The following is a 19706-nucleotide window of genomic DNA, read 5'->3' as shown; positions in this document are numbered from 1 at the left end:
AATATATATATATATATATATATATATATATATATATATATATATATATATATATATATATAACTATTACTTCTAAATAAAATTATTACTTCTAACATCCTATTATATATAATGTCCTATCGATGTTATTCGATTACATTAAAGTTAAGAGTTTGATTTTAAATTAATTAAGAGTCAAATATGTTTAAATATAAAAACTAATTGTTACGGATATTAAAATATAAGTATTATATTATTTAAGGATTTAGTTCGAAATCCTTATAATTTAAATTTTACTCTTTAAATGGTTAATTTAAAAAAAAAAAAAATAGAACCAAAATTAAAATATCCAATTTTTTAAACTAGGGTGAGTTTGATAGGCTACTCATTCAAAGAACAACTTGCATATAAAGCTATTGTTTATGTAAGCTTGTGACAAGGTTCTTTTTTATTTAATAACCAAGTTGATAAATCATTCAACCAAAATAAAATTTTAAAAGCTCGAGAACGGGTTTTTTAACGTAATTTTTAAGTAAATTTTTCATCGACGACCATTCGAAGTGTTGACGTCGATAATGTAAATTTGTGGAATTTACAATAATGACAACGTGAATGACGATAATAGAATTTTCGGTATTGTGAAAGAGGGAAAGAAGTATCGTGAGAGAAAATAATTATTAGAATAATTAAATATATTTAGTTTGAAATTCATATAATAATAATAACAATATATAACTATATGTAATAATTGTTGTTAATATATAATTAAAACGTGGTGGGCTGCAAAGCTTAAGTGCAGCCCAACTTACAAGTAAGTTTTGCCCTTTTTGAAAAATATATACTCTTTATTTGTTCGTTTTTTAGGGTAAAAAAATTGGAATATTTTCATTTATTTTTGAATTCAAGTAATCATGACTAATGTATGATATTGTTTACTTGAAGCATAAGCTCTCCTAGTTTTGCTTTGGACTTTTTCAAAAGGCTTCATAACAATAGACATGATCATTCTCTAAATTGCCAACATCAGACTCAATCTCAACAATCCTCAACAATAATTTAGTAAATAAGGTAATAATTACGGTTTGAAAATTTTTGAATTGCTGAATTCTGGAGGGGGATATATATTAACTTAGTATATTTAATTACCATTTTAACCTTATAATTATTGTGCTAATTTTGATTAAAAAAAAACAATAGCAGTTTTTATTTTCTGCCCTTTTTGGAAACTATACAAAATAAATAAATAAAAAATAACTATTTGTTGTTTGAAAATTGGTATTGTGAGGCATTTATCCGCGTGGAGGCAACCAATTAGTTTGTGAGTGATAATAGGATGGGTCAAATATGGTATCATAAACGAATTGGGCAAAGAAACAGCTAAGCCCATCCTTTCATTCTAAACCTAACTTTATTCCACACATTTTAGTATGCTCATACATTTTAAATCTCACTCTTATTATAAAATTTTATAATTATTTTGCAAAATATTTAAGAGTTTAATTATATTTAAAATTTTGAATGTATGATTGAGGTAGTTTTTTTTTTAATCTTTTTTCCAATTTATGCTTAATTTTTTTTTTTACAAAATAAATAAATAAATATATATATATATATATATATATATATATATATATATATATATATATTTGGATTTTTGTTTATAAATGAAAATCTTGTTATTATTATTTTTAAAATTTCATGAGTATTTTTTAAATAGAGTATTAATGACAAAGATATTTTTAAACTTTTTTAAAAAGTTGGGTATTAATGAAGTTTTTTAAAATTAAAGGGTATTTTTGCTATTATGTAACTGCACAAATCCACTCCTAATAGATATAGTTCGTTCTAGCTTGTGACATATCGTCGTTAGTCTCACGGTTTTTAAATGATTCTACTAGGGAGATGTTTCCACACTCTTGTAAGGAATGTTTCGTTTCCCTCTCCAACCAATCTGGGATCTCACAATCCACTCCTTTGAGGCCCAACGTCTTCGGTGGCTCACTACCCATTGTCGGGCTCTAATACCATTTATAACAGTCCAAGCTCACAACTAGTAGATATTGTCCCTTTTAGTCCGTTACGTATCGCCGTCAAGCTCACGGTTATAAAAAGCGTATAATAGGGAGAGGTTTCTACATCTTATAATAAATGTTTAGTTCCCTCTTTAACTCGTATGGAATCTCACGTATTAAAACTTTCGAAACTTTGAGAAAATTTATGTCTCGATCTAAAAATTAATATCCAATTGGCCAATCACTTTATGAATGATTTAGACTATTGACCCCAACTTTTGTAAAGAAACAGCAAAATAATTTGTTTTTTCCTTTTATAAAAATAACTTTATTCGGAGCATATTGAAATTAAAGGCATTGTTATATAGATCGTAGCTTAAAAGTTAAAATTTTATAGCATTTTGTAACATCTAATAATTTAATTAAAAATTTAATTGTAACCGCCTCAATACTCGAGATAAGATTTTTTTATTTTTTTTAATATTTCATTAATAGTTATTATTATATCTTAAGGATAAAAAGGTCCGATAGTTCTTCCTCTTCTCGTGATACCATGTTAATAATGATAACTTTGATACCATGTTAAAAATTATAAACATAAGTGGGATTGAAATTTCAAGAAATATAGGTGAGATCGAAAGTCTTATTTTCATTAATATTCACAATATTTAAATAGAATACAACCTACCAACTAAATCCTAATAATTAGATAAAATATTATACTAATAAAATCTTGAAAATAAAATAAAATATATCAGATATAAAATTTTAAATAATTATAGCTATGTAAAATATATTATAATATTCTCTTGAAGTTGGAGAGTAGTCAATAACACCTAATTATCTTAGAAAAAGGAAGAATAGAATAAAAATGACAGAGAGGATTTATGTATATACTCCTTATACTTTCTGACGGTAGATTTATTTAGTCTTTAATTTTAATTTTTTAAATCTATTTTTTAACTTTAAAAAGTTTAAATAGTTGTTTTTTTATATATAAATAAATATTTTAATTTTTAATTTTTTTTAAAGATAAATTACACATTCATGTATCTAAAATAAAGATGGAAGACGGTATCAATAAAAATCTTAAATTGATAATTTTAATTTAAACGTAAATTTTTATGTATTAGATTTTGTTTAAAAAATATTAGTTATAATTTTATGAATTAAATCTTTAAAATGCTATTTTTTTTTTAAAATTAGATAATTTATTTGAAAATCATCAATTATTTAAAATAAAAGGTATAAAGAGAGTGTAAATCAATTTAAATAGATAAGTTTTAAAATTTCGGGGGTTTAAAATAATATAATTATTTATTGATTACCCTAGAATTTTAGGAGTATAAATTTATCTTTGCGGGATGAAAATTACATGATCTCCATATTTGCTCCATGAAAATCTCTCACTGTCGCTCCTTCAATCTAGCTTTTTTCTCTCCTCCCCCAATTCTTTCCCACAGACTTCTCTCTCTCTAACTCCCATCTCTCATTCCTTCGAAGCATTCAATGGCGGCTCTTCCATTCTTCACTATTTCAACCGCCTTTTTCAGGTCTCTCTCTTCTATACTTTTAATTTTTATAATCATGTATTCCACGTCGTCTGGCAGTTTGAATGATCTGTGAAATTGACCTTTCCCATTGAAGAAGAGGTTCCTTTAATTTTTATTATCTTTGCTTCATTCGATCGCCTGGATTTCTATACGATTCTTTGCGTTTTCTTGTGTTTTCGTTTTGCTTGTTTTCCATCTGTCTGGCGGTTGAATATATTTTTTTTTTTCTCGCTGTTGTTTGCGGTTCGTTTGTGTATCGCCGTTGATCTTGAAGTTGTGCGTTGGATTGTGAAGTTTGAGCTCTTCGTTGTTTGGACCTTGTGTTTTAGGTTGTAGTTCGAAACTTAGGAGGTATGGTTTCTCCGCCGACGGGGGAGCCAGGACAGGTAAAGCGCGCGGTGATCGATTCCTCGGCTGGCGCAATTGCTGGCTGTGTATCTCGGACGGTCACGTCTCCTCTCGACGTGATTAAGATCAGGTTTCAGGTCGATTTTGGTTCCATTTGCTGCAATTGTTTGATTTTTAGGTAAAGTAGAAGAGAGAAGAAACAAATGTTCGAAGCCACGAATTTAGGTTTTACGTTATAGGCTGTAAGAGCGAAAACGAACTTCAATTTTTCTCATCCTGCGAGAAAATTAACATAGACGCTGGATGAGTTTGCGGTTGTTTTATTATTTTAGTTCGAAGTTTCAATCTGTTACTAGTCTTTGAAGATGCATTGAGAACTTTTTCGTTCTTCGATGTTGTCCATTCCACTTCTTCTGTTCAGTGCCTCACTGTGGCTTTCTCTTGCAAAGCAGGATAGAGGCGTGGATATTAAGATTTTAATTATTCCAATTAAACTCTGTACGCTTGGAATTTTCATTGTAGAAATAGTGTCTTTATTTCATGATAGTCGTTTTGCGATTAACATAACTGTTGCCTATCGCCAATGGTTAGCATTTTGTGCGAAAGAAAGGCCTCATTCCTGCTAGTTACGGGGTAAAAAGTCCAGAAAATGTTGGAATTTAGTTATCTCTTGGTGGAAAGTACAAATTTATTCCATGCAGGAATTCCAGTGCCATTGTCTACGTCCTAATGAGACTTCTACTTTTAGTTTTGCTCATNTCCAGTGCCATTGTCTACGTCCTAATGAGACTTCTACTTTTAGTTTTTCTAATTTGTATCACTGTCCATTGTATCTATCTGTGATGAATGCTTATGCTCGTGTTCTTTCGACAGGTTCAACTGGAGCCGACAACTAAATGGGCTNGCTCATTTGTATCACTGACCATTGTATCTATCTGTGATGAATGCTTATGCTCGCGTTCTTTCGACAGGTTCAACTGGAGCCGACAACTAAATGGGCTTTGGTTCAGAGAAGTTTGTCCGGACCATCAAAGTACACTGGCATGCTCCAAGCAACAAGAGATATTTTCAGGGAGGAAGGCTTACCGGTATATTGGTTATACATGTTTAAAAATAATGTAATATGCATTAACCAATCAACATATTATGTTGTTCAACTTGATTATTAGTCTCTTTCTTGTTTACATATTTACATTTGGTCAGTCTCACTAATGCAAGGAAGGAGTACGGCATTTGGAAAGATATTTTTGGAATTTTTTTTTGTAGGAACAGATTCTTAAGGGAAATTAAGTCGCTTCCTTAATAATTGATAATGGAGTCGTAGGGATTGAGAATAAGGAAAAGGAGAGATGATGTTTTTTCTAATCACATGGTCACGAAAGTTCTTTGATGGAACTAAAGGTATTTATGGGAGATCGAGTAAAAATTTGTTTACAAAAGGATTGATTGAAAGCTATAGCTAATGCAGAAAAATTCAAACAAAACTTCACTCGTATCTTCATGAAGTTGCTGATCCTAAAAAGTTCAATTCCAATCCACTGTTTATTCATTCTTGGTCTTGTTAATTGAGACATAATTAGTTCTTAATCACGGGATAATACTATGCCAAAGTCGAATAAGTAAAGCTTTTAATTTTTCTTATTGCCTTTGAAGGCTCTAAATGCTTATGTTTTGTTCCTGTTCTGTTGTATACTTCCTTCAACTCTATTTTTGTAACATCAAATGCTGAATGTTTTTCTCCTTTTTCCTTTCTATGAATTTCATGAACCCTGGAAATTATAGCATGATATACTTTTCCACTTCTAAATCATTTCTATTCTGTTCATCTTTCGTGTAATTCACTCAGAGTCGCTTGTTATAGGGTTTTTGGCGTGGTAATGTTCCTGCTCTGCTCATGGTTATGCCATATACAGCTATACAGTTTACTGTGTTGCATAGACTGAAAACATATGCTGCTGGTTCTTCTAAGACAGGTACTATTTAGCATTTACATCAGATGAATTTCTTTTTGCTGTATTATTTATCCATCCTAAGTGGAATAGTTTTTCTTTTAAGTTGGGTAAGTTATCTGGGAGATAAAATGGTGGAAGGTGCTCCCACAACCATCCCGAGTTAATCTAGTAGTTATAGAGATAAACGATCGTTGAGATTCAAATCATAGTAATTATCTAGGATACTGATACTGATGTTGGAGGAGCAAACAATTTTCTGGCCTCGGTCTAAATTAGCCATATACCCGTACCCGCAGTTATAAAATAATAATGATAGATAAATAAATGTTTTATCCCCCTCATCCTCCTTCCCTTAAATTAGCATTGTGGAAGAAAGATTCATGTTCTTAAATATTAATGCACTTTAAGCTGTATTTGACTCTCTCTCTCTCTCTCTCTCTCTCTCATCCCCCTCATCCTCCTTCCCTTAATTTAACATAGTGGAAGATTCATGCTCTTTATTTTCGTTTGATGTATTCTTCTTAGAGTGGCTTTAAGCTATAGATACAACACAATGTTCTCTTCTTTCAATGAAATAAATGATACGGTGATACTAAACATTCTTGCCTGAATCCAGGAAGTTGATGTTTTGTTAGGTTACACAGGTTCTTTGATTCGGACATCTGATGCCAATACTACTTGGCATTCAGAATTTAATTGTTTCTGCCTTTTTATTTATCAAATTTTCTTGTTTTTGTCTGATGCAGAGGCCCACTCACAGTTGAGCCCTTATCTTTCATATATCAGTGGGGCACTAGCGGGGTGTGCAGCAACCGTTGGATCATATCCGTTTGATCTTCTTCGAACTATACTGGCTTCACAGGGTGAACCTAAGGTACAGAATCTGATCAATGACTTATTTTATATTAGGTCTCGTCTACAAATTTAAAGAATGATCTATATGTTGGTACACCTGTGTAGAATATCGAAATGGATTACATTTTCTCTTTAGAGAAAATGAATGAAGAATAATAGGTGTGGACAAATGCATACAAACAACTTTATTCTAGCATCAGCTTCTTCTGATCAATATATGAGCATGCCACTTGGCTAAGAAGCCTTTGAGTTTGTTTTCCAATAGAATCGATACCATGTTCATCTAATAACTGTCGTTGTGGTTAGTATTGTGGCTATTGTAATGACGGGTCATACTCCCTATGAGTTGGCTAGTGGTCAACAAGTGTCCATGTGAATAATAAAGGGGTCGGTCGCCTAACTTAAAATCAACATCTTACGAGTTACCTTGGCAACTATATGTAATGTAATAGAGGTAGGCAATAGTTGAGGTTCCATAACTTCATGTNTGAGTTACCTTGGCAACTAAATGTAGTGTAATAGAGGTAGGCAATAGTTGAGGTTCCATAACTTCATGTTGTGTATGCACTTGTTTTAGTAAAAGATTTCTTTCAAGAAGATTCCTGATGCAAGAGTAACAATATGTTGTGTAAATATGTAGATATATCCAACCATGAGGTCTGCCTTAATTGATATAATTCGAACCCGGGGGTTTCGAGGATTATACGCTGGATTGTCACCAACACTTGTTGAGATTGTTCCTTACGCGGGTCTACAATTCGGCACCTACGATACATTCAAGAGATGGACTACAGCAAGTTTTCTATACCATTCTATTTCCTTTTACGAGCGGATAATGTTGTTTCTTATCTCACAGTTTTCCTCGAAATGATGAATTGCAGGTATGGAACCACCGCCGCTACCCCAATTCTGGACGAGCTAAAACGGAAGATGGGCTCTCAAGTTTTCAACTTTTTCTTTGTGGGTTAGCTGCTGGCACATGTGCAAAACTTGTTTGCCATCCACTTGATGTGGTTAAAAAAAGATTCCAGGTACACAGCTGAGCTGGTTTCTAATATTGTACAGTATTTATCGCACTTCAAAAGACGCTTTAGTATGACTTTTGAAAGGATGAAACGACACATTTAAATGCCTCCTAAGAAGAAACGCACTTTACACTTTTAAAAAACCCATCCCAAATTCATCTTATCAAGTCCTCCGTTNTTAGAAGAAGAAACGCACTTTACACTTTTAAAAAACCCATCCCAAATTCATCTTATCAAGTCCTCCGTTGATTCATTTTCCACAGATCGAAGGGCTACAAAGGCACCCTAGATATGGAGCCAGAGTGGAACAGGCTTATAGAAACATGTTCGACGGCTTGCGGCGAATTTTGAAAACCGAAGGCGCTGCAGGACTTTATAAAGGCATCATCCCATCGACAGTAAAAGCAGCCCCGGCTGGCGCTGTCACGTTTGTGGCTTACGAGATTACATCAGATTGGCTCGAATCTATTTTGACTTGATTCTAACATTGTTGATTATGCATTTTTTTTNCCCAATTCTGGACGAGCTAAAACGGAAGATGGGCTCTCAAGTTTTCAACTTTTTCTTTGTGGGTTAGCTGCTGGCACATGTGCAAAACTTGTTTGCCATCCACTTGATGTGGTTAAAAAAAGATTCCAGGTACACAGCTGAGCTGGTTTCTAATATTGTACAGTATTTATCGCACTTCAAAAGACGCTTTAGTATGACTTTTGAAAGGATGAAACGACACATTTAAATGCCTCCTAAGAAGAAACGCACTTTACACTTTTAAAAAACCCATCCCAAATTCATCTTATCAAGTCCTCCGTTGATTCATTTTCCACAGATCGAAGGGCTACAAAGGCACCCTAGATATGGAGCCAGAGTGGAACAGGCTTATAGAAACATGTTCGACGGCTTGCGGCGAATTTTGAAAACCGAAGGCGCTGCAGGACTTTATAAAGGCATCATCCCCTCAACAGTAAAAGCAGCCCCGGCTGGCGCTGTCACGTTTGTGGCTTACGAGATTACATCAGATTGGCTCGAATCTATTTTGACTTGATTCTAACATTGTTGATTATGCATTTTTTTTGAGTATCTAATTCTTTCCTGTAGGTTCAACAATAGGATGCTCCCATACGAAAAGGGCTGTTCTTTTTCTTTTTTCTTTTTTTCTTTTTTACTTCCTTTAGATTGGATTGGAGAAAAATGTAGAGATGACAGTGCTTTTAAGGTAGATAGCAATTTTGCCAAAAAGCACAAAATAAACCTCAAGGTTTATCCTCATTAATTATGAAGGGATTCAGTTTATCATAATCAATGAAAACATTCTTGGCGATGTCTCTCATATATCTAAGAATAGTGGTATTTTGAAGCTCCTGATTATCTCTTTTAATANTTCACCACTAACTATGAATTTTGAAGTCCCTAATTATCTTTGTTAATAATGATTAAATTTCATGATGTTATCCTATGTTAATGTATACCGATGAACACTAATTTTTTCAAAATAACGGTGTCCTGTTTTATATTTATATGAATTTAATATTTTTAAATAAAACATGATTTAAATATTTTAAAATACCTAATAAATTTTTAATTCAATTGTGTATTTAAATTTTAAAAGTTGTCAGACAATTTAGATATAAAGGAAAAATTTATACCTATATAGTTTTTTATTTTAGTTTTTGAAGAATTGTATTTATTTTCTCATCAATTCTTTTAATGATTTCTTTCTTTAAAAAAAATTTAGAAAATCTTAGTAAAATTCTAAAAACAAAAGCTATTTAGGGGAGCAAAAGAAATATAATCTAAAATAAAAGACACAAAAGATATGATCTAAAACCTCATCTTAGGGGAGCAANTAGTTGTTAAAATTTGGATGACAAAAAAATTTAAAAATAAAGTGATGAGTCATATCTCTTCAAAATAAGAAGATAAAAAGTAAAAAATAAAATAATAATAAAAAAAAAACTAAGTGACAAGCCATCCTCGTCTGTGTATGATCACAGCACTGGTCTAGTAAGAGCACGGTTATCAAATGATTGAACAATCTACGGTTATTCACTTACAATATATATGAATTTTTATGAAATTTTGTGTATGATCACGGCACTGGTCTCGTAAGACTGGTCAGGAATCAAGGATTATTAATGGAAAAAAGAATAAAGAGAAAGCATCGGATCATGCACTAGAGTTCGAATCAATCGTAAGAATATATGCAATGCCTCGTATTCTAGTTAGAGTAATTTGGCAGCTTTTCGTGGAAACTTACCTCCCTCATCTCAAGTTTTGATCCAGGCTTTGAACTAGTTTCGACCCACCATATGGCTAAGCATGGCATCAAACCGTAGATCTCGTTCCTCAAGCACATTTCCAGNTTATTAAGGATCCTTCTTTTTCTCTCTAAAAGACTGTCCTCCGGTGGCAGAGACAGAAACTGCAAAATCGACTGTATTTGATGGACGCTGACATTATTATACCTTTCAGCAATTTGGTGAACGCATATTGGCCCCTCGAAGTCATCAGCCTTACATTCATTTAGGAGGATTATGTGGCGCATCTGTGCTACATTTAAAGTTCCTGGTGGGGCTGTGCGATCCTCGTATTTACTGGATTTTAGATCTGTATTTCTTTGCTTTGGCATTGGTCTGTCATACCTCTCCACCACAGAGCCCTGTAACGTTATCAGTATCACCAAAATCAGATAAGAATTACTATAAAAGACAGAAAGCAATGTTAGGCTATTAAAATGATAACCATTGTACTTGCTTTTTCAATGTTTTTCTACCACCCTTTAACATCGGTCAAATTTCAAAAACAAAAATAAAAATCATTTTTTAGTTCTTAAAATTTGGATGACAAAAAAATTTAAAAATAAAGTGATGAGCCATATCTCTTCAAAATAAGAAGATAAGAAGTAAAAAATAAAATAATAATTAAAAAAAAACCAAGTGACAAGCCATCCTCGTCTGTGTATGATCACAGCACTGGTCTAGTAAGACCACGGTTATCAAATGATTGAACAATCTACGGTTATTCACTTACAATATATATGAATTTTGATGAAATTTTGTGTATGATCACGGCACTGGTCTCGTAAGACTGGTCAGGAATCAAGGATTATTAATGGAAAAAAGAATAAAGAGAAAGCATCGGATCATGCACTAGAGTTCGAATCAATCGTAAGAATATATGCAATGCCTCGTATTCTAGTTAGAGTAATTTGGCAGCTTTTCGTGGAAACTTACCTCCCTCATCTCAAGTTTTGATCCAGGCTTTGATCTAGTTTCGACCCACCATATGGCATCAAACCGTAGATCTCGTTCCTCAAGCACATTTCCAGAATTACTTCCCAAGACACCACCTGAAGAACAGTTGGGAACGGTAAGCATTCAATTATATTATAACAAATGAGTCCATTCCCGCCGGCAAGAGAATCATCAGACTGACTTTGGAGAGATCTTAAGTTTCCATCTAACTGTTGCACAATGCTGACTATTTACATTCATTATCCATAGTTATTGTTCAGAATTGTTCATAATTTTATAGGTAGTTTCTGCATCGATTTGATCTTTATTCCTTTCCAGATTGACCGTCCCAAAAATCAAGCTCATTATCCACATCTGATTATATAGAACTCATAGGATTCTATGGAACTGCATTCGATTCAATGGAGAAAGAGAATCAAACAAAAAGAGACTCCAACTGGAATGTCATTATGCTCCAGAAATAAAATAAAAAAATCATCGATTAGTCTCTAGCATCCAGAACATCTTCCTTGGCCTCTCTATGCTTTCTTTTCATGCTTAGACATTGGAAGCCTAAATCAATGGAAGCTAACGAAAAACATACGCAATAGCAGAGCTGTCTCAATAAATACAACTAACAGAAATAGTATAATGAGAAGAAGGAAAAAGATGCGATCTCAGAAGCAAGTGAACTGTCGAACTCAAAGCTCAGGACCAAAAAATCAAAGAAAACTGTAACCAGAATCAAATGCTCACATTAAACTGTTAAACTATAACCTCAGTTCTAAAAAATCAAACACCACGAGGAAGGAGCGACGGTGATGAACAGTAACCAGAAACATTTCAGTTCAGTGTGACAGAAGCCGACAAACAAAAATGAAAGAAGAAACAGAGACAAAAGCCGATAAACAATGACGAACAGTTACTTCATTGACGATCAGATCAATGAGTGGTAAATGAGCTTAAATCAAAATTCTAGTGGAGAAATACTAGTACATTATCTGAGAAAGATAATCAATAACCGCATGAAATGAAAGAAAGAAAAAAAAGAACCAAAGCGATTGAGAGAAACTGGTAGGAAAGGAACAAAAATAAAGCTCAGTATCGAAACCTGATGATCTACAGCGCATAGGAATTCTACGAAACTGCATTTAATTCAACAGAGAAACATAGTCCTTATTCAATAACCTTAAGCCTCGATTATCAAAGTTCCAGAAAGAATACTAAAAAACAAATCAGAGAAATCAAAGAAACGCAGCCAACGATTAACAAAATACAATTACCAGAATCATGAGCGCCGCTCTCCCGAGCCTCCTCGGCCGCACGCGGCGGAGGTTTTCAATCGACGACACTCTCCATTTTCAACGAAGAGGCAGTGGAATCCACGCTCCAAGCCGGCTTGATTCTTTCCGCCGCTCGACGAAATGCCTATCCCATCGCTTCCTTGTTCAAAACGAGAAACGATCTTACTGAACGAACTGGAATCGGAGATTCAGAATCATTCGAAATTTGTCGCAGAACCAGCGTAAGAATCAAGAACCCTACGCGTCGGAGGGTTTAACGACCATACTTTCCGGAGAAATGGAGACGAAAATTGAAATGACGAATCGGTGAGTCGCGACTCGATTTTACTGAGTTGCCAAACTCGAGCCGCTTTGAAGTTCCTGAAATGAAAGAAAGTTGGAGGGCGAACGTGGCCGATCCGGTTATTTTCATTGAAATGAAACTTGGCGCGGTATTTATATGTGTTCTTTATTAAACGAAGGTTTGTGATTGGATACATCTAAAATGGAAACAAATTAAACTATATAAAAAAGTGGAATAATATTTTATATTATATATAATGGTTGTCTTGGAAATTTATAAGTATAAAATTTTTATAAATTAAAATAATAATAAAATAAGGAAAAACTATATATATAAAATATTCCTAAAATGTGTCGTTTGTTTTAAAAACAAAGCTTATAATCTTTCCATGCTTCAAAAATATAATTAGAGGAGAAAATCCGTTAAATGAAAAATCAACCATTTGTAACCGTCCAAGCCTACCGCTAGAGCCAGTCATCAGGCGGGTGTGTCAGCAAGAATGCTAAGCCTTGAACTGGGGTGAATACCGACTGGTAGGTCAATGAGAACACTGGGCTCCGAAAAGAGGTGGACGGTGAGATTACACATCGATTGGAGAGATGAACAAATGTCAGCAACGATGCTGGGCCTCGAAAGGGGGTGGATTGTGAGATCCCACGTCGATTGGAGAGAGGAACGAGTGCGAGCGAAAACACTGGGCTCTGAATGGGGTGGGGATCGTGAGATCCCACCTCAGTTGGGGAGGAGAACGAAACATTTTTTTATAAGGGTGTGAAAACTCTATCCTAGCAGACACGTTTTAAAAACCTTAAGAGGAAATCCAAAAGAGAAGCCCGAAGAGAACAATATCTTTTAAAAGTGGGCTCGAATGATAACGGCTACTTTTGAAAGAATAAGAATACTTTTCGGGACGGCCGANATAAGGGTATGAAAACTCCACCCTAGCAGACACGTTTTAAAAACCTTAAGAGGAAATTCAAAAGGGAAGCCCAAAGAGAACAATATCTTTTAGCAGTGGGCTCGAATGATATCGGCTACTTTTGAAAGAATAAGAATACTTTTCGGGACGGCCGAGCGTCGTAGATAGAGACGGAGAAAAAGAAGATTTCAACTGTTGTTATATAAATATATATATAAATAAACTGTGGCAACCAAGAAGTAAATCTCTTGTTTTGAAGCTTAATTAGATGCTNGAGCGTCGTAGATAGAGACGGAGAAAAAGAAGATTTCAACTGTTGTTATATAAATATATATATAAATAAATAAACTGTGGTAACCAAGAAGTAAATCTCTTGTTTTGAAGCTTAATTAGATGCTATGATCCTTCTTCCAGGAACTAAGTTTCAAGCTTAAGATAACACCTCACTATTACTATTGCTATTGCTTATACTGTTACTGTTACATGAGCTAACAACTGCTCTATCTTCAATCTTGAATTTTTCAATGCTAAGTCCCAAGTTCTCCGTAGGTCTCACCTTCGGACGAGCACGCTGCGGTGGCGGCCTCATCATCGAGTTATCTTCCAGAAATGAATCCTTATACTTTCGCTTATGTTTGACGTCCAACAATCCTAAGGCTCTTGCTTCTAGCGCTCGAGCTGTCGGAGGTCGGTTTCGGCTACCGACTCTTCTTGAATTTGTTTGAAGCTGCTGATCAGACGTGTCCGGGGCTTCAGAAGTTTTAACTGCTCGAGGATTCCCTGGTTCCTTGCCCGTTTGGTCGGGCTGACCTTCTCGCATTTCCATTACAACAGGTTCGTCGATTTCTGCGTCGGGAGGAACTGGCAAGTTCAAGTCTATTAAGGTACGAGATTGATTGAGGTCGATATCCTTCGAGTTTCCATCGAGGCTAGATATGGGACTGCATCCAGATGAATCAGAAGATTTCTTCTGAGAAGGAGCTGCACCGGGGAGGACGTTCTTACTAGTATTGGCGCCATCTTTAGAGCAGCAGACAGCGTCCTCCTCTTTCGGTTTCGAAGCTACTGAAACAGTACTCGTCGACTTCGAACTACAAGCCTTTAGTCTCCTGCGTTTTTTGGTAACATTAGCTGGTTTCCTTTTGTTGTCGGATCTCGCTTTTTGGCTAGACTGGTTCATAATACCGTTTTGAGGTCGAGTGCCATCGAACGGTAAGGAGCTGCGGTCCTTCGAAACTTCTGCATGTGAATCTGTAGAATCTAGTTCACTAAGTGGAAGCACTTGGTTTGAAACATCAGCTGGAGAACAGTGTCCATTGGAGTAGACCATTTGGTCCTTGTTTCTCCTTGAAGCTTGAGAAGTATAGACAGTCTCGGCCTTGTCGGAATGGCGATCCTCTTCCGAATCAGATTCCTCCAATGATCCGTTCGGAGAGTATAGGTATTTATTTTCGAAATAAGATCGTGGGGAAGAAAAACTTAGTACGTCGACTGGTAAGCTTCGAAGTTCTCGGAATTTGGTTGCACTTCCATTTGCTAGACTGGTGTCGACGACGGTGAACTTCACAATATCGCTGCTCGATGGAGTTCTTGGCTTGAGATAACAATGGCGTTGTTGAGAAGGAAAGTCCTCGTGGTCTACTTTCGAGTCATCGGTCCACCCATTTTCTTCCTTGCTCTTACAACCTTTATCGACATTGTTTTCGAGCTCGAGCAGTCCAGGATCCAAAGCAACTTTACCGAGGACGTCGCTAATTGAATCAAAATAATGGTTTCCCCTTACCAGCCTTCTCCTTGAAAACTTTTTGATACCCGGGACAAGAAAGACCAATGAATGCTTTGTACCAGTGGTAAAACCATTACTCGGCTGCTCGGAGTGCCATCCCCGAGCAAGCAAACGGGGCCAAACAGCTTCCCAGAAGAGATCGTTAGATCGGGCTTTGCTCAACCTGAAATCTCCTGTTAGATAGTTGACAATTTCTAGGGGAGTAAGGGCAGAACATGCTTTCCCAATAGGTATCTCAGGACGGATAGAAGTAACATGGTTCGACTTTAGAGGATCCATCGAAACGCACGTAAGATCTTGCTTCCCTCGCCCGATTCCCACTGCCTCCACAAAAGCTTCCGATCCAACCTTAGCCTTTAACGCAAATACATATTCCTCGAACGACATTTTGCCATCTCCAAACGCTTTTGTGACCTGACAATGCATACAAATATTAGAGCAAAACAAACAAATGCAGCATCACAAACAATACGGACCGCACGTCCACAGACGAAGAATTACTCGATGGCTTAGCATTACATAAAAACTTGAAGCTACTCCTCTAACTACCGTCATGTTCGCATATTTTAAGTCGAAGCCAAAACGGGCCATCTTTTGTTGTGAATACAAATCTTTCGAAGCGGGGAATAAAAAAGATAACGGTATTATATGCACCACGAACTCAATTAGATTGTTTCTATGTATAAATGCATCACTTATGAGATAATCAGGAGTTCAAAGAGAAGAAGCTGAGCCATAAAACTCGAGCGACACAATTATCATGATGGTTAAAGAAGCATGATGCTACAAGCGGACTAGACCGAGCGGTGATTTTCTAACAGGTTTCTTTTATGTTTGATCTTAGCTCAAAAGCTCTATACCGAGCCAACGCAAACAACCTACGCAAGTTAAAGTTGGTATACGGTGAAGCATAAGCGTACCTCCGTTAATGAATTTTTGCAATCCTCTGGTACGAGAAGAAGCAACCGAGAAACCAATTCCTGTTGTCGCCAACCTTTAAACAATCTCTGTCCATAGATGCATTTTCTGCCACGAGCTTTCCGACACTCAGACCATCGGCGGTATTTTTCAGATCGATAAAACCTTCCGTAGTAGAACGACAGAATATCCCCCATCTGTTTGCTTCCAACAAACTTCTTTACCAAAACAAGGTTTTTCCCAAATATGTACAAACCAAGCAGGAAGCTGGCCTCTTCTATACTACTCCAAGGCTCACCGAACACACCGGGAACCAGATATCGACCATCGATATTATCCTTCTGATCTGTTGCAAGCGCGGTTTCTTTCGGTAAAGCTAAATCTGCTGCTTTACCGACCATTATTGTACTACCTGCCATCATCTCCATTGCCTCAATGTTCAACTTTGCATCATCGACTATCTGTTCAGCTTTCAAGACCTCATTTTTGTCGTATTTCTCAACCGAATCTTCACATAGCTCCTCGGAAATCCACATTACCTGAANAGTTTCTTTCGGTAAAGCTAAATCTGCTGCTTTACCGACCATTATTGTACTACCTGCCATCATCTCCATTGCCTCAATGTTCAACTTTGCATCACCGACTATCTGTTCAGCTTTCAAGACCTCATTTTTGTCGTATTTCTCTACCGAATCTTCACATAGCTCCTCGGAAATCCACATTACCTGAACGGGCAATCCCACAAAAAACTCTTGGAGGTCATTAGCCTGAGTTTCTGCCTCCTTGTAACTCCGAAGCCAGTTTATATCCGATTTCGACAATAGAGGAGGAACTTCAACTTGGTATTCCTCACCGACTCGAGGAGAAACCTCTGGATCTAAAAACTCATCGCATATTTCAGAAGTATCCTGAGAAACCGAACGTTCGGGAGATCTATCCTCATTGTCATTGCTGTCATGGTGATTTTCTTTTACCAAATCCATCTGCCAAAGAGAAACCAGTTTAGCATCTTTCATAAACTCGTCCCTTTCAAATCCGTTTCGGTTCAACGTTTAGCACGTTCTTAAATTCTCGTGACGATCTTAGCTTTGCATCACTTCTATTACTAATTTTAAAATGACAGGAAACACTAAAACCCTCCAATAGTAACTCAGTTCAGCATTAACAATGAAAAAAACTAAACAACTTCAAATCATTACAAGCTCCAAACCAAAATGCCGACCTTCCTTCGCAATTTGAATCTCCTTAAAAGAAGAACAAACACAAATTCACAAGAACACAGTCACCAATATTCATCAAAATTCTTACAAACAGATTCCATAAACCAGCCGAAACAAGGATTAAGCTCCAAAAATCAAGTGAATTAACTCAATCCAGATCCACTTTCCAGTCCAAAATAAATAAATAACCCGAAAGAACAATCTCACTAAGGTAAATGCCATTTGAACAACTTCATTAAGAACAGATGAACAAATGAACAAATTAAGCCACCAAAAACAAAAAAAGCTGAGAAAAAAAGATAAAAAAACGAAGAATCCAACATTCCAATACGCAGAATTCCAACATGATCCCATCAAATTCCAGCCGATAAAACCAGAAACAGAATAGAATGAACAAATCGCAGAGTAAAAAACATAAAAGAACATAAAAGAAAAGAAGAAATCAGTTATAATAATGATACTCGACCTCCATTGATGAACACAAGCAGCAGAAACCTCAGAAGCAAGCCCACGTGAAAAGAAAAACAACCTGAAAAAGAAAACTAGGTCCTAAAACTTCATCCGATTACGAAGATTGAAACCAAAAAATAATAAACGTGAATATGAATATAGAAATATATAGTTCGTTTCACATATATTTTGGGTATTTACATGAAAAAAATAAACAAAATAAACGAGAAAATAAAAATAAAAATAAAAATAGGTACCTGGGTTCAAGAAGAGAGCTGAGGTTTCGGTTTCATGCTGCTAATGAAGAGGTTGAAAATCGAGGACTTGGGGGGAGGGAGGAAGAAATAAAAAGGGAAAAAAAAAATTAAAAAAAAAATAATAATAATGAAAATAAAAATTGTAAAGCAAAGTCGTTTATGTAATTTTTTATTTTTTTTTTTTTTAAAAAAAGGGAAATAAATTAAGGCGCAAAGTGGAGTTGCTTCACTGCCGTCAGTGACTCGTGGCACGTAGGATTCCCGATTCCCGATTCCCGATTCGGTTTAATTCGAGTTTTTTTTATTTATTTATTTATCAAAATTATATTTCTCCAAATCTTATTAAAATTATAATACTAAAATAATTTCCTTTTTTTAGTTTTTATTCTTTCCATAATTATCTATTTTTTCCATATATATTTTGTTTTTTTGTTTTTATTATTTTTTCCGATCGATTTATAGTTTTCTTATGTGAGTAATTTGGGATTTGGTTGTTTATCTTTTAAAATTCTAGATCTTACCATGTTAATGCATTTAAATTTTTATTTTTTTTATATTTATTTAAAAAATAAAATAAAAACAATGAAATTTGTTTACAAAATAATGGTTTTAAATGCATGAACATGTTATTTTGATAAATTTTATTGAAAGATAATATTTAATAACTTTTCAAAGTATTTGATTGATAATATTTAATCTATTTTGGGTAAAATGGATCCTTTTTAAGATATTAATTAAGAACTAAATTAATAATTACTTAACTATTTGTATATTTTTTAAATTATTATCGGTTATTTTTAGTATATTTTGAATATTTGTTTTATTGTTAAAAATATATATTTTATTTTTTAAATTTTTTTCGTTAAATAGATTTTTTTTCATTCTTATCCCGTTTGGATCTCTTTTTTTTCTGACCTTTCAACTGTCTTGTTTTAACGTTATTTGTTGACAGAAAAATTGATCCATCTAGTAATTTATAAATAATATAAATTCTAATAATCGTTATTTATTTAAATAAATACAATATATAGGCATAAAATTAAAAGTTTAAAAACCTAATTAAAAAGCTTATGATAAATAAATATCTAACATAATTACCACATTCATCGTTTTTTTGTATATATATATATGTATATTATATATAATATCAAAGTTAAACATAGAATATAAAAGTAGGATTTTGGTCGAGTTTAGTTATGAACATTTTTTGTACTAATTCGACTAACCTTGACTAAACTCGACTAAACTCTTGTATTTATGTTTTTGTTGGGTCAAATTGGGTTCTCGGTTTTTTTGGTATTCACAAAACGATTTGGAGAAAATGGAGCGTAAACGTTCTCGATCTATTTTCGGGTCCATGGAGTTTTCATTAAAGTCTCTTAAGATTGGTTCGATTAAACGTTCTCAATCATAAAATCTAATATATGTATATGTTTTAAAAATGGATTATCTTAACCAAATAATTTTTCAAATTTGAATGTAAGAATTTGAATTTGGTTTAAAATATATTATTTTACTTTTAAAAAACGATTCAAAATTATTATTGAAGTGTTTTTGTTTATTTTTTCAAGCAAAATTAAAAAAAAAAAAAAAAAAAAAAAAAAAAAAAAAAAAA

General features: G+C 34.4%; 2 protein-coding genes and 1 long non-coding RNA gene across 6 annotated transcripts; 1 reads left to right on the top strand and 2 right to left on the bottom strand.

Moving 5' to 3' along the window:
- Positions 1 to 3360: 3360 nt before the first annotated feature.
- LOC111778996 (mitochondrial thiamine diphosphate carrier 2-like) lies at positions 3361 to 9053 on the top strand. Of its 4 annotated transcripts, XM_023659020.1 has the most exons (9): positions 3361 to 3544; positions 3874 to 4029; positions 4864 to 4980; positions 5754 to 5865; positions 6591 to 6718; positions 7340 to 7492; positions 7581 to 7629; positions 8263 to 8363; positions 8551 to 9053. In XM_023659020.1, exons 2-9 carry the CDS (start codon positions 3898 to 3900, stop codon positions 8764 to 8766), a joined length of 1008 nt encoding a protein of 335 aa, XP_023514788.1. In that variant the 5' UTR covers positions 3361 to 3544; positions 3874 to 3897; the 3' UTR covers positions 8767 to 9053. The 4 variants fall into 4 exon arrangements, with proteins under 4 accessions (XP_023514788.1, XP_023514787.1, XP_023514789.1 ...); XM_023659019.1 differs by lacking the exons at positions 8263 to 8363; positions 8551 to 9053 and adding an exon at positions 7988 to 8230 and having other exon boundaries at positions 3362 to 3544; positions 7581 to 7730; XM_023659021.1 differs by lacking the exons at positions 3874 to 4029; positions 8263 to 8363; positions 8551 to 9053 and adding an exon at positions 7988 to 8230 and having other exon boundaries at positions 3362 to 3544; positions 7581 to 7730.
- A 1031-nt stretch (positions 9054 to 10084) lies between these two features.
- Positions 10085 to 12650, bottom strand: LOC111779025. Its single transcript, XR_002812631.1, has 3 exons — positions 12238 to 12650; positions 10955 to 11070; positions 10085 to 10380 (listed from the first exon to the last, which is right to left on the bottom strand). It is a non-coding gene; the product is annotated as an uncharacterized LOC111779025 (long non-coding RNA).
- A 1167-nt stretch (positions 12651 to 13817) lies between these two features.
- LOC111778117 lies at positions 13818 to 18202 on the bottom strand. Its single transcript, XM_023657779.1, has 5 exons — positions 18092 to 18202; positions 17851 to 17913; positions 16710 to 17147; positions 16167 to 16523; positions 13818 to 15660 (listed from the first exon to the last, which is right to left on the bottom strand). Exons 2-5 carry the CDS (start codon positions 17854 to 17856, stop codon positions 13891 to 13893), a joined length of 2571 nt encoding a protein of 856 aa, XP_023513547.1. The 5' UTR covers positions 17857 to 17913; positions 18092 to 18202; the 3' UTR covers positions 13818 to 13890.
- Positions 18203 to 19706: the final 1504 nt, after the last annotated feature.

Source organism: Cucurbita pepo, chromosome LG17 (assembly GCF_002806865.2).
Source record: "Cucurbita pepo subsp. pepo cultivar mu-cu-16 chromosome LG17, ASM280686v2, whole genome shotgun sequence".
NCBI classification, from domain to species: domain Eukaryota; kingdom Viridiplantae; phylum Streptophyta; class Magnoliopsida; order Cucurbitales; family Cucurbitaceae; genus Cucurbita; species Cucurbita pepo.
This window is presented reverse-complemented; position numbering and strand designations above follow the sequence as displayed.

Excerpts from the sequence above, each read along its gene's own strand:
- LOC111778996 (XM_023659020.1), top strand. The coding sequence starts at position 3,898 with ATGGTTTCTCCGCCGACGGGGGAGCCAGGACAGGTAAAGCGCGCGGTG. Across the intron at positions 7,630-8,262 it reads TGGACGAGCTAAAACGGAAG|ATGGGCTCTCAAGTTTTCAA; the intron begins ATGGGCTCTCAA and ends CTAAAACGGAAG. Across the intron at positions 8,364-8,550 it reads TGGTTAAAAAAAGATTCCAG|ATCGAAGGGCTACAAAGGCA; the intron begins GTACACAGCTGA and ends CATTTTCCACAG.
- LOC111778117 (XM_023657779.1), bottom strand. Across the intron at positions 15,661-16,166 it reads GCAAAAATTCATTAACGGAG|GTCACAAAAGCGTTTGGAGA; the intron begins GTACGCTTATGC and ends ATGCATTGTCAG.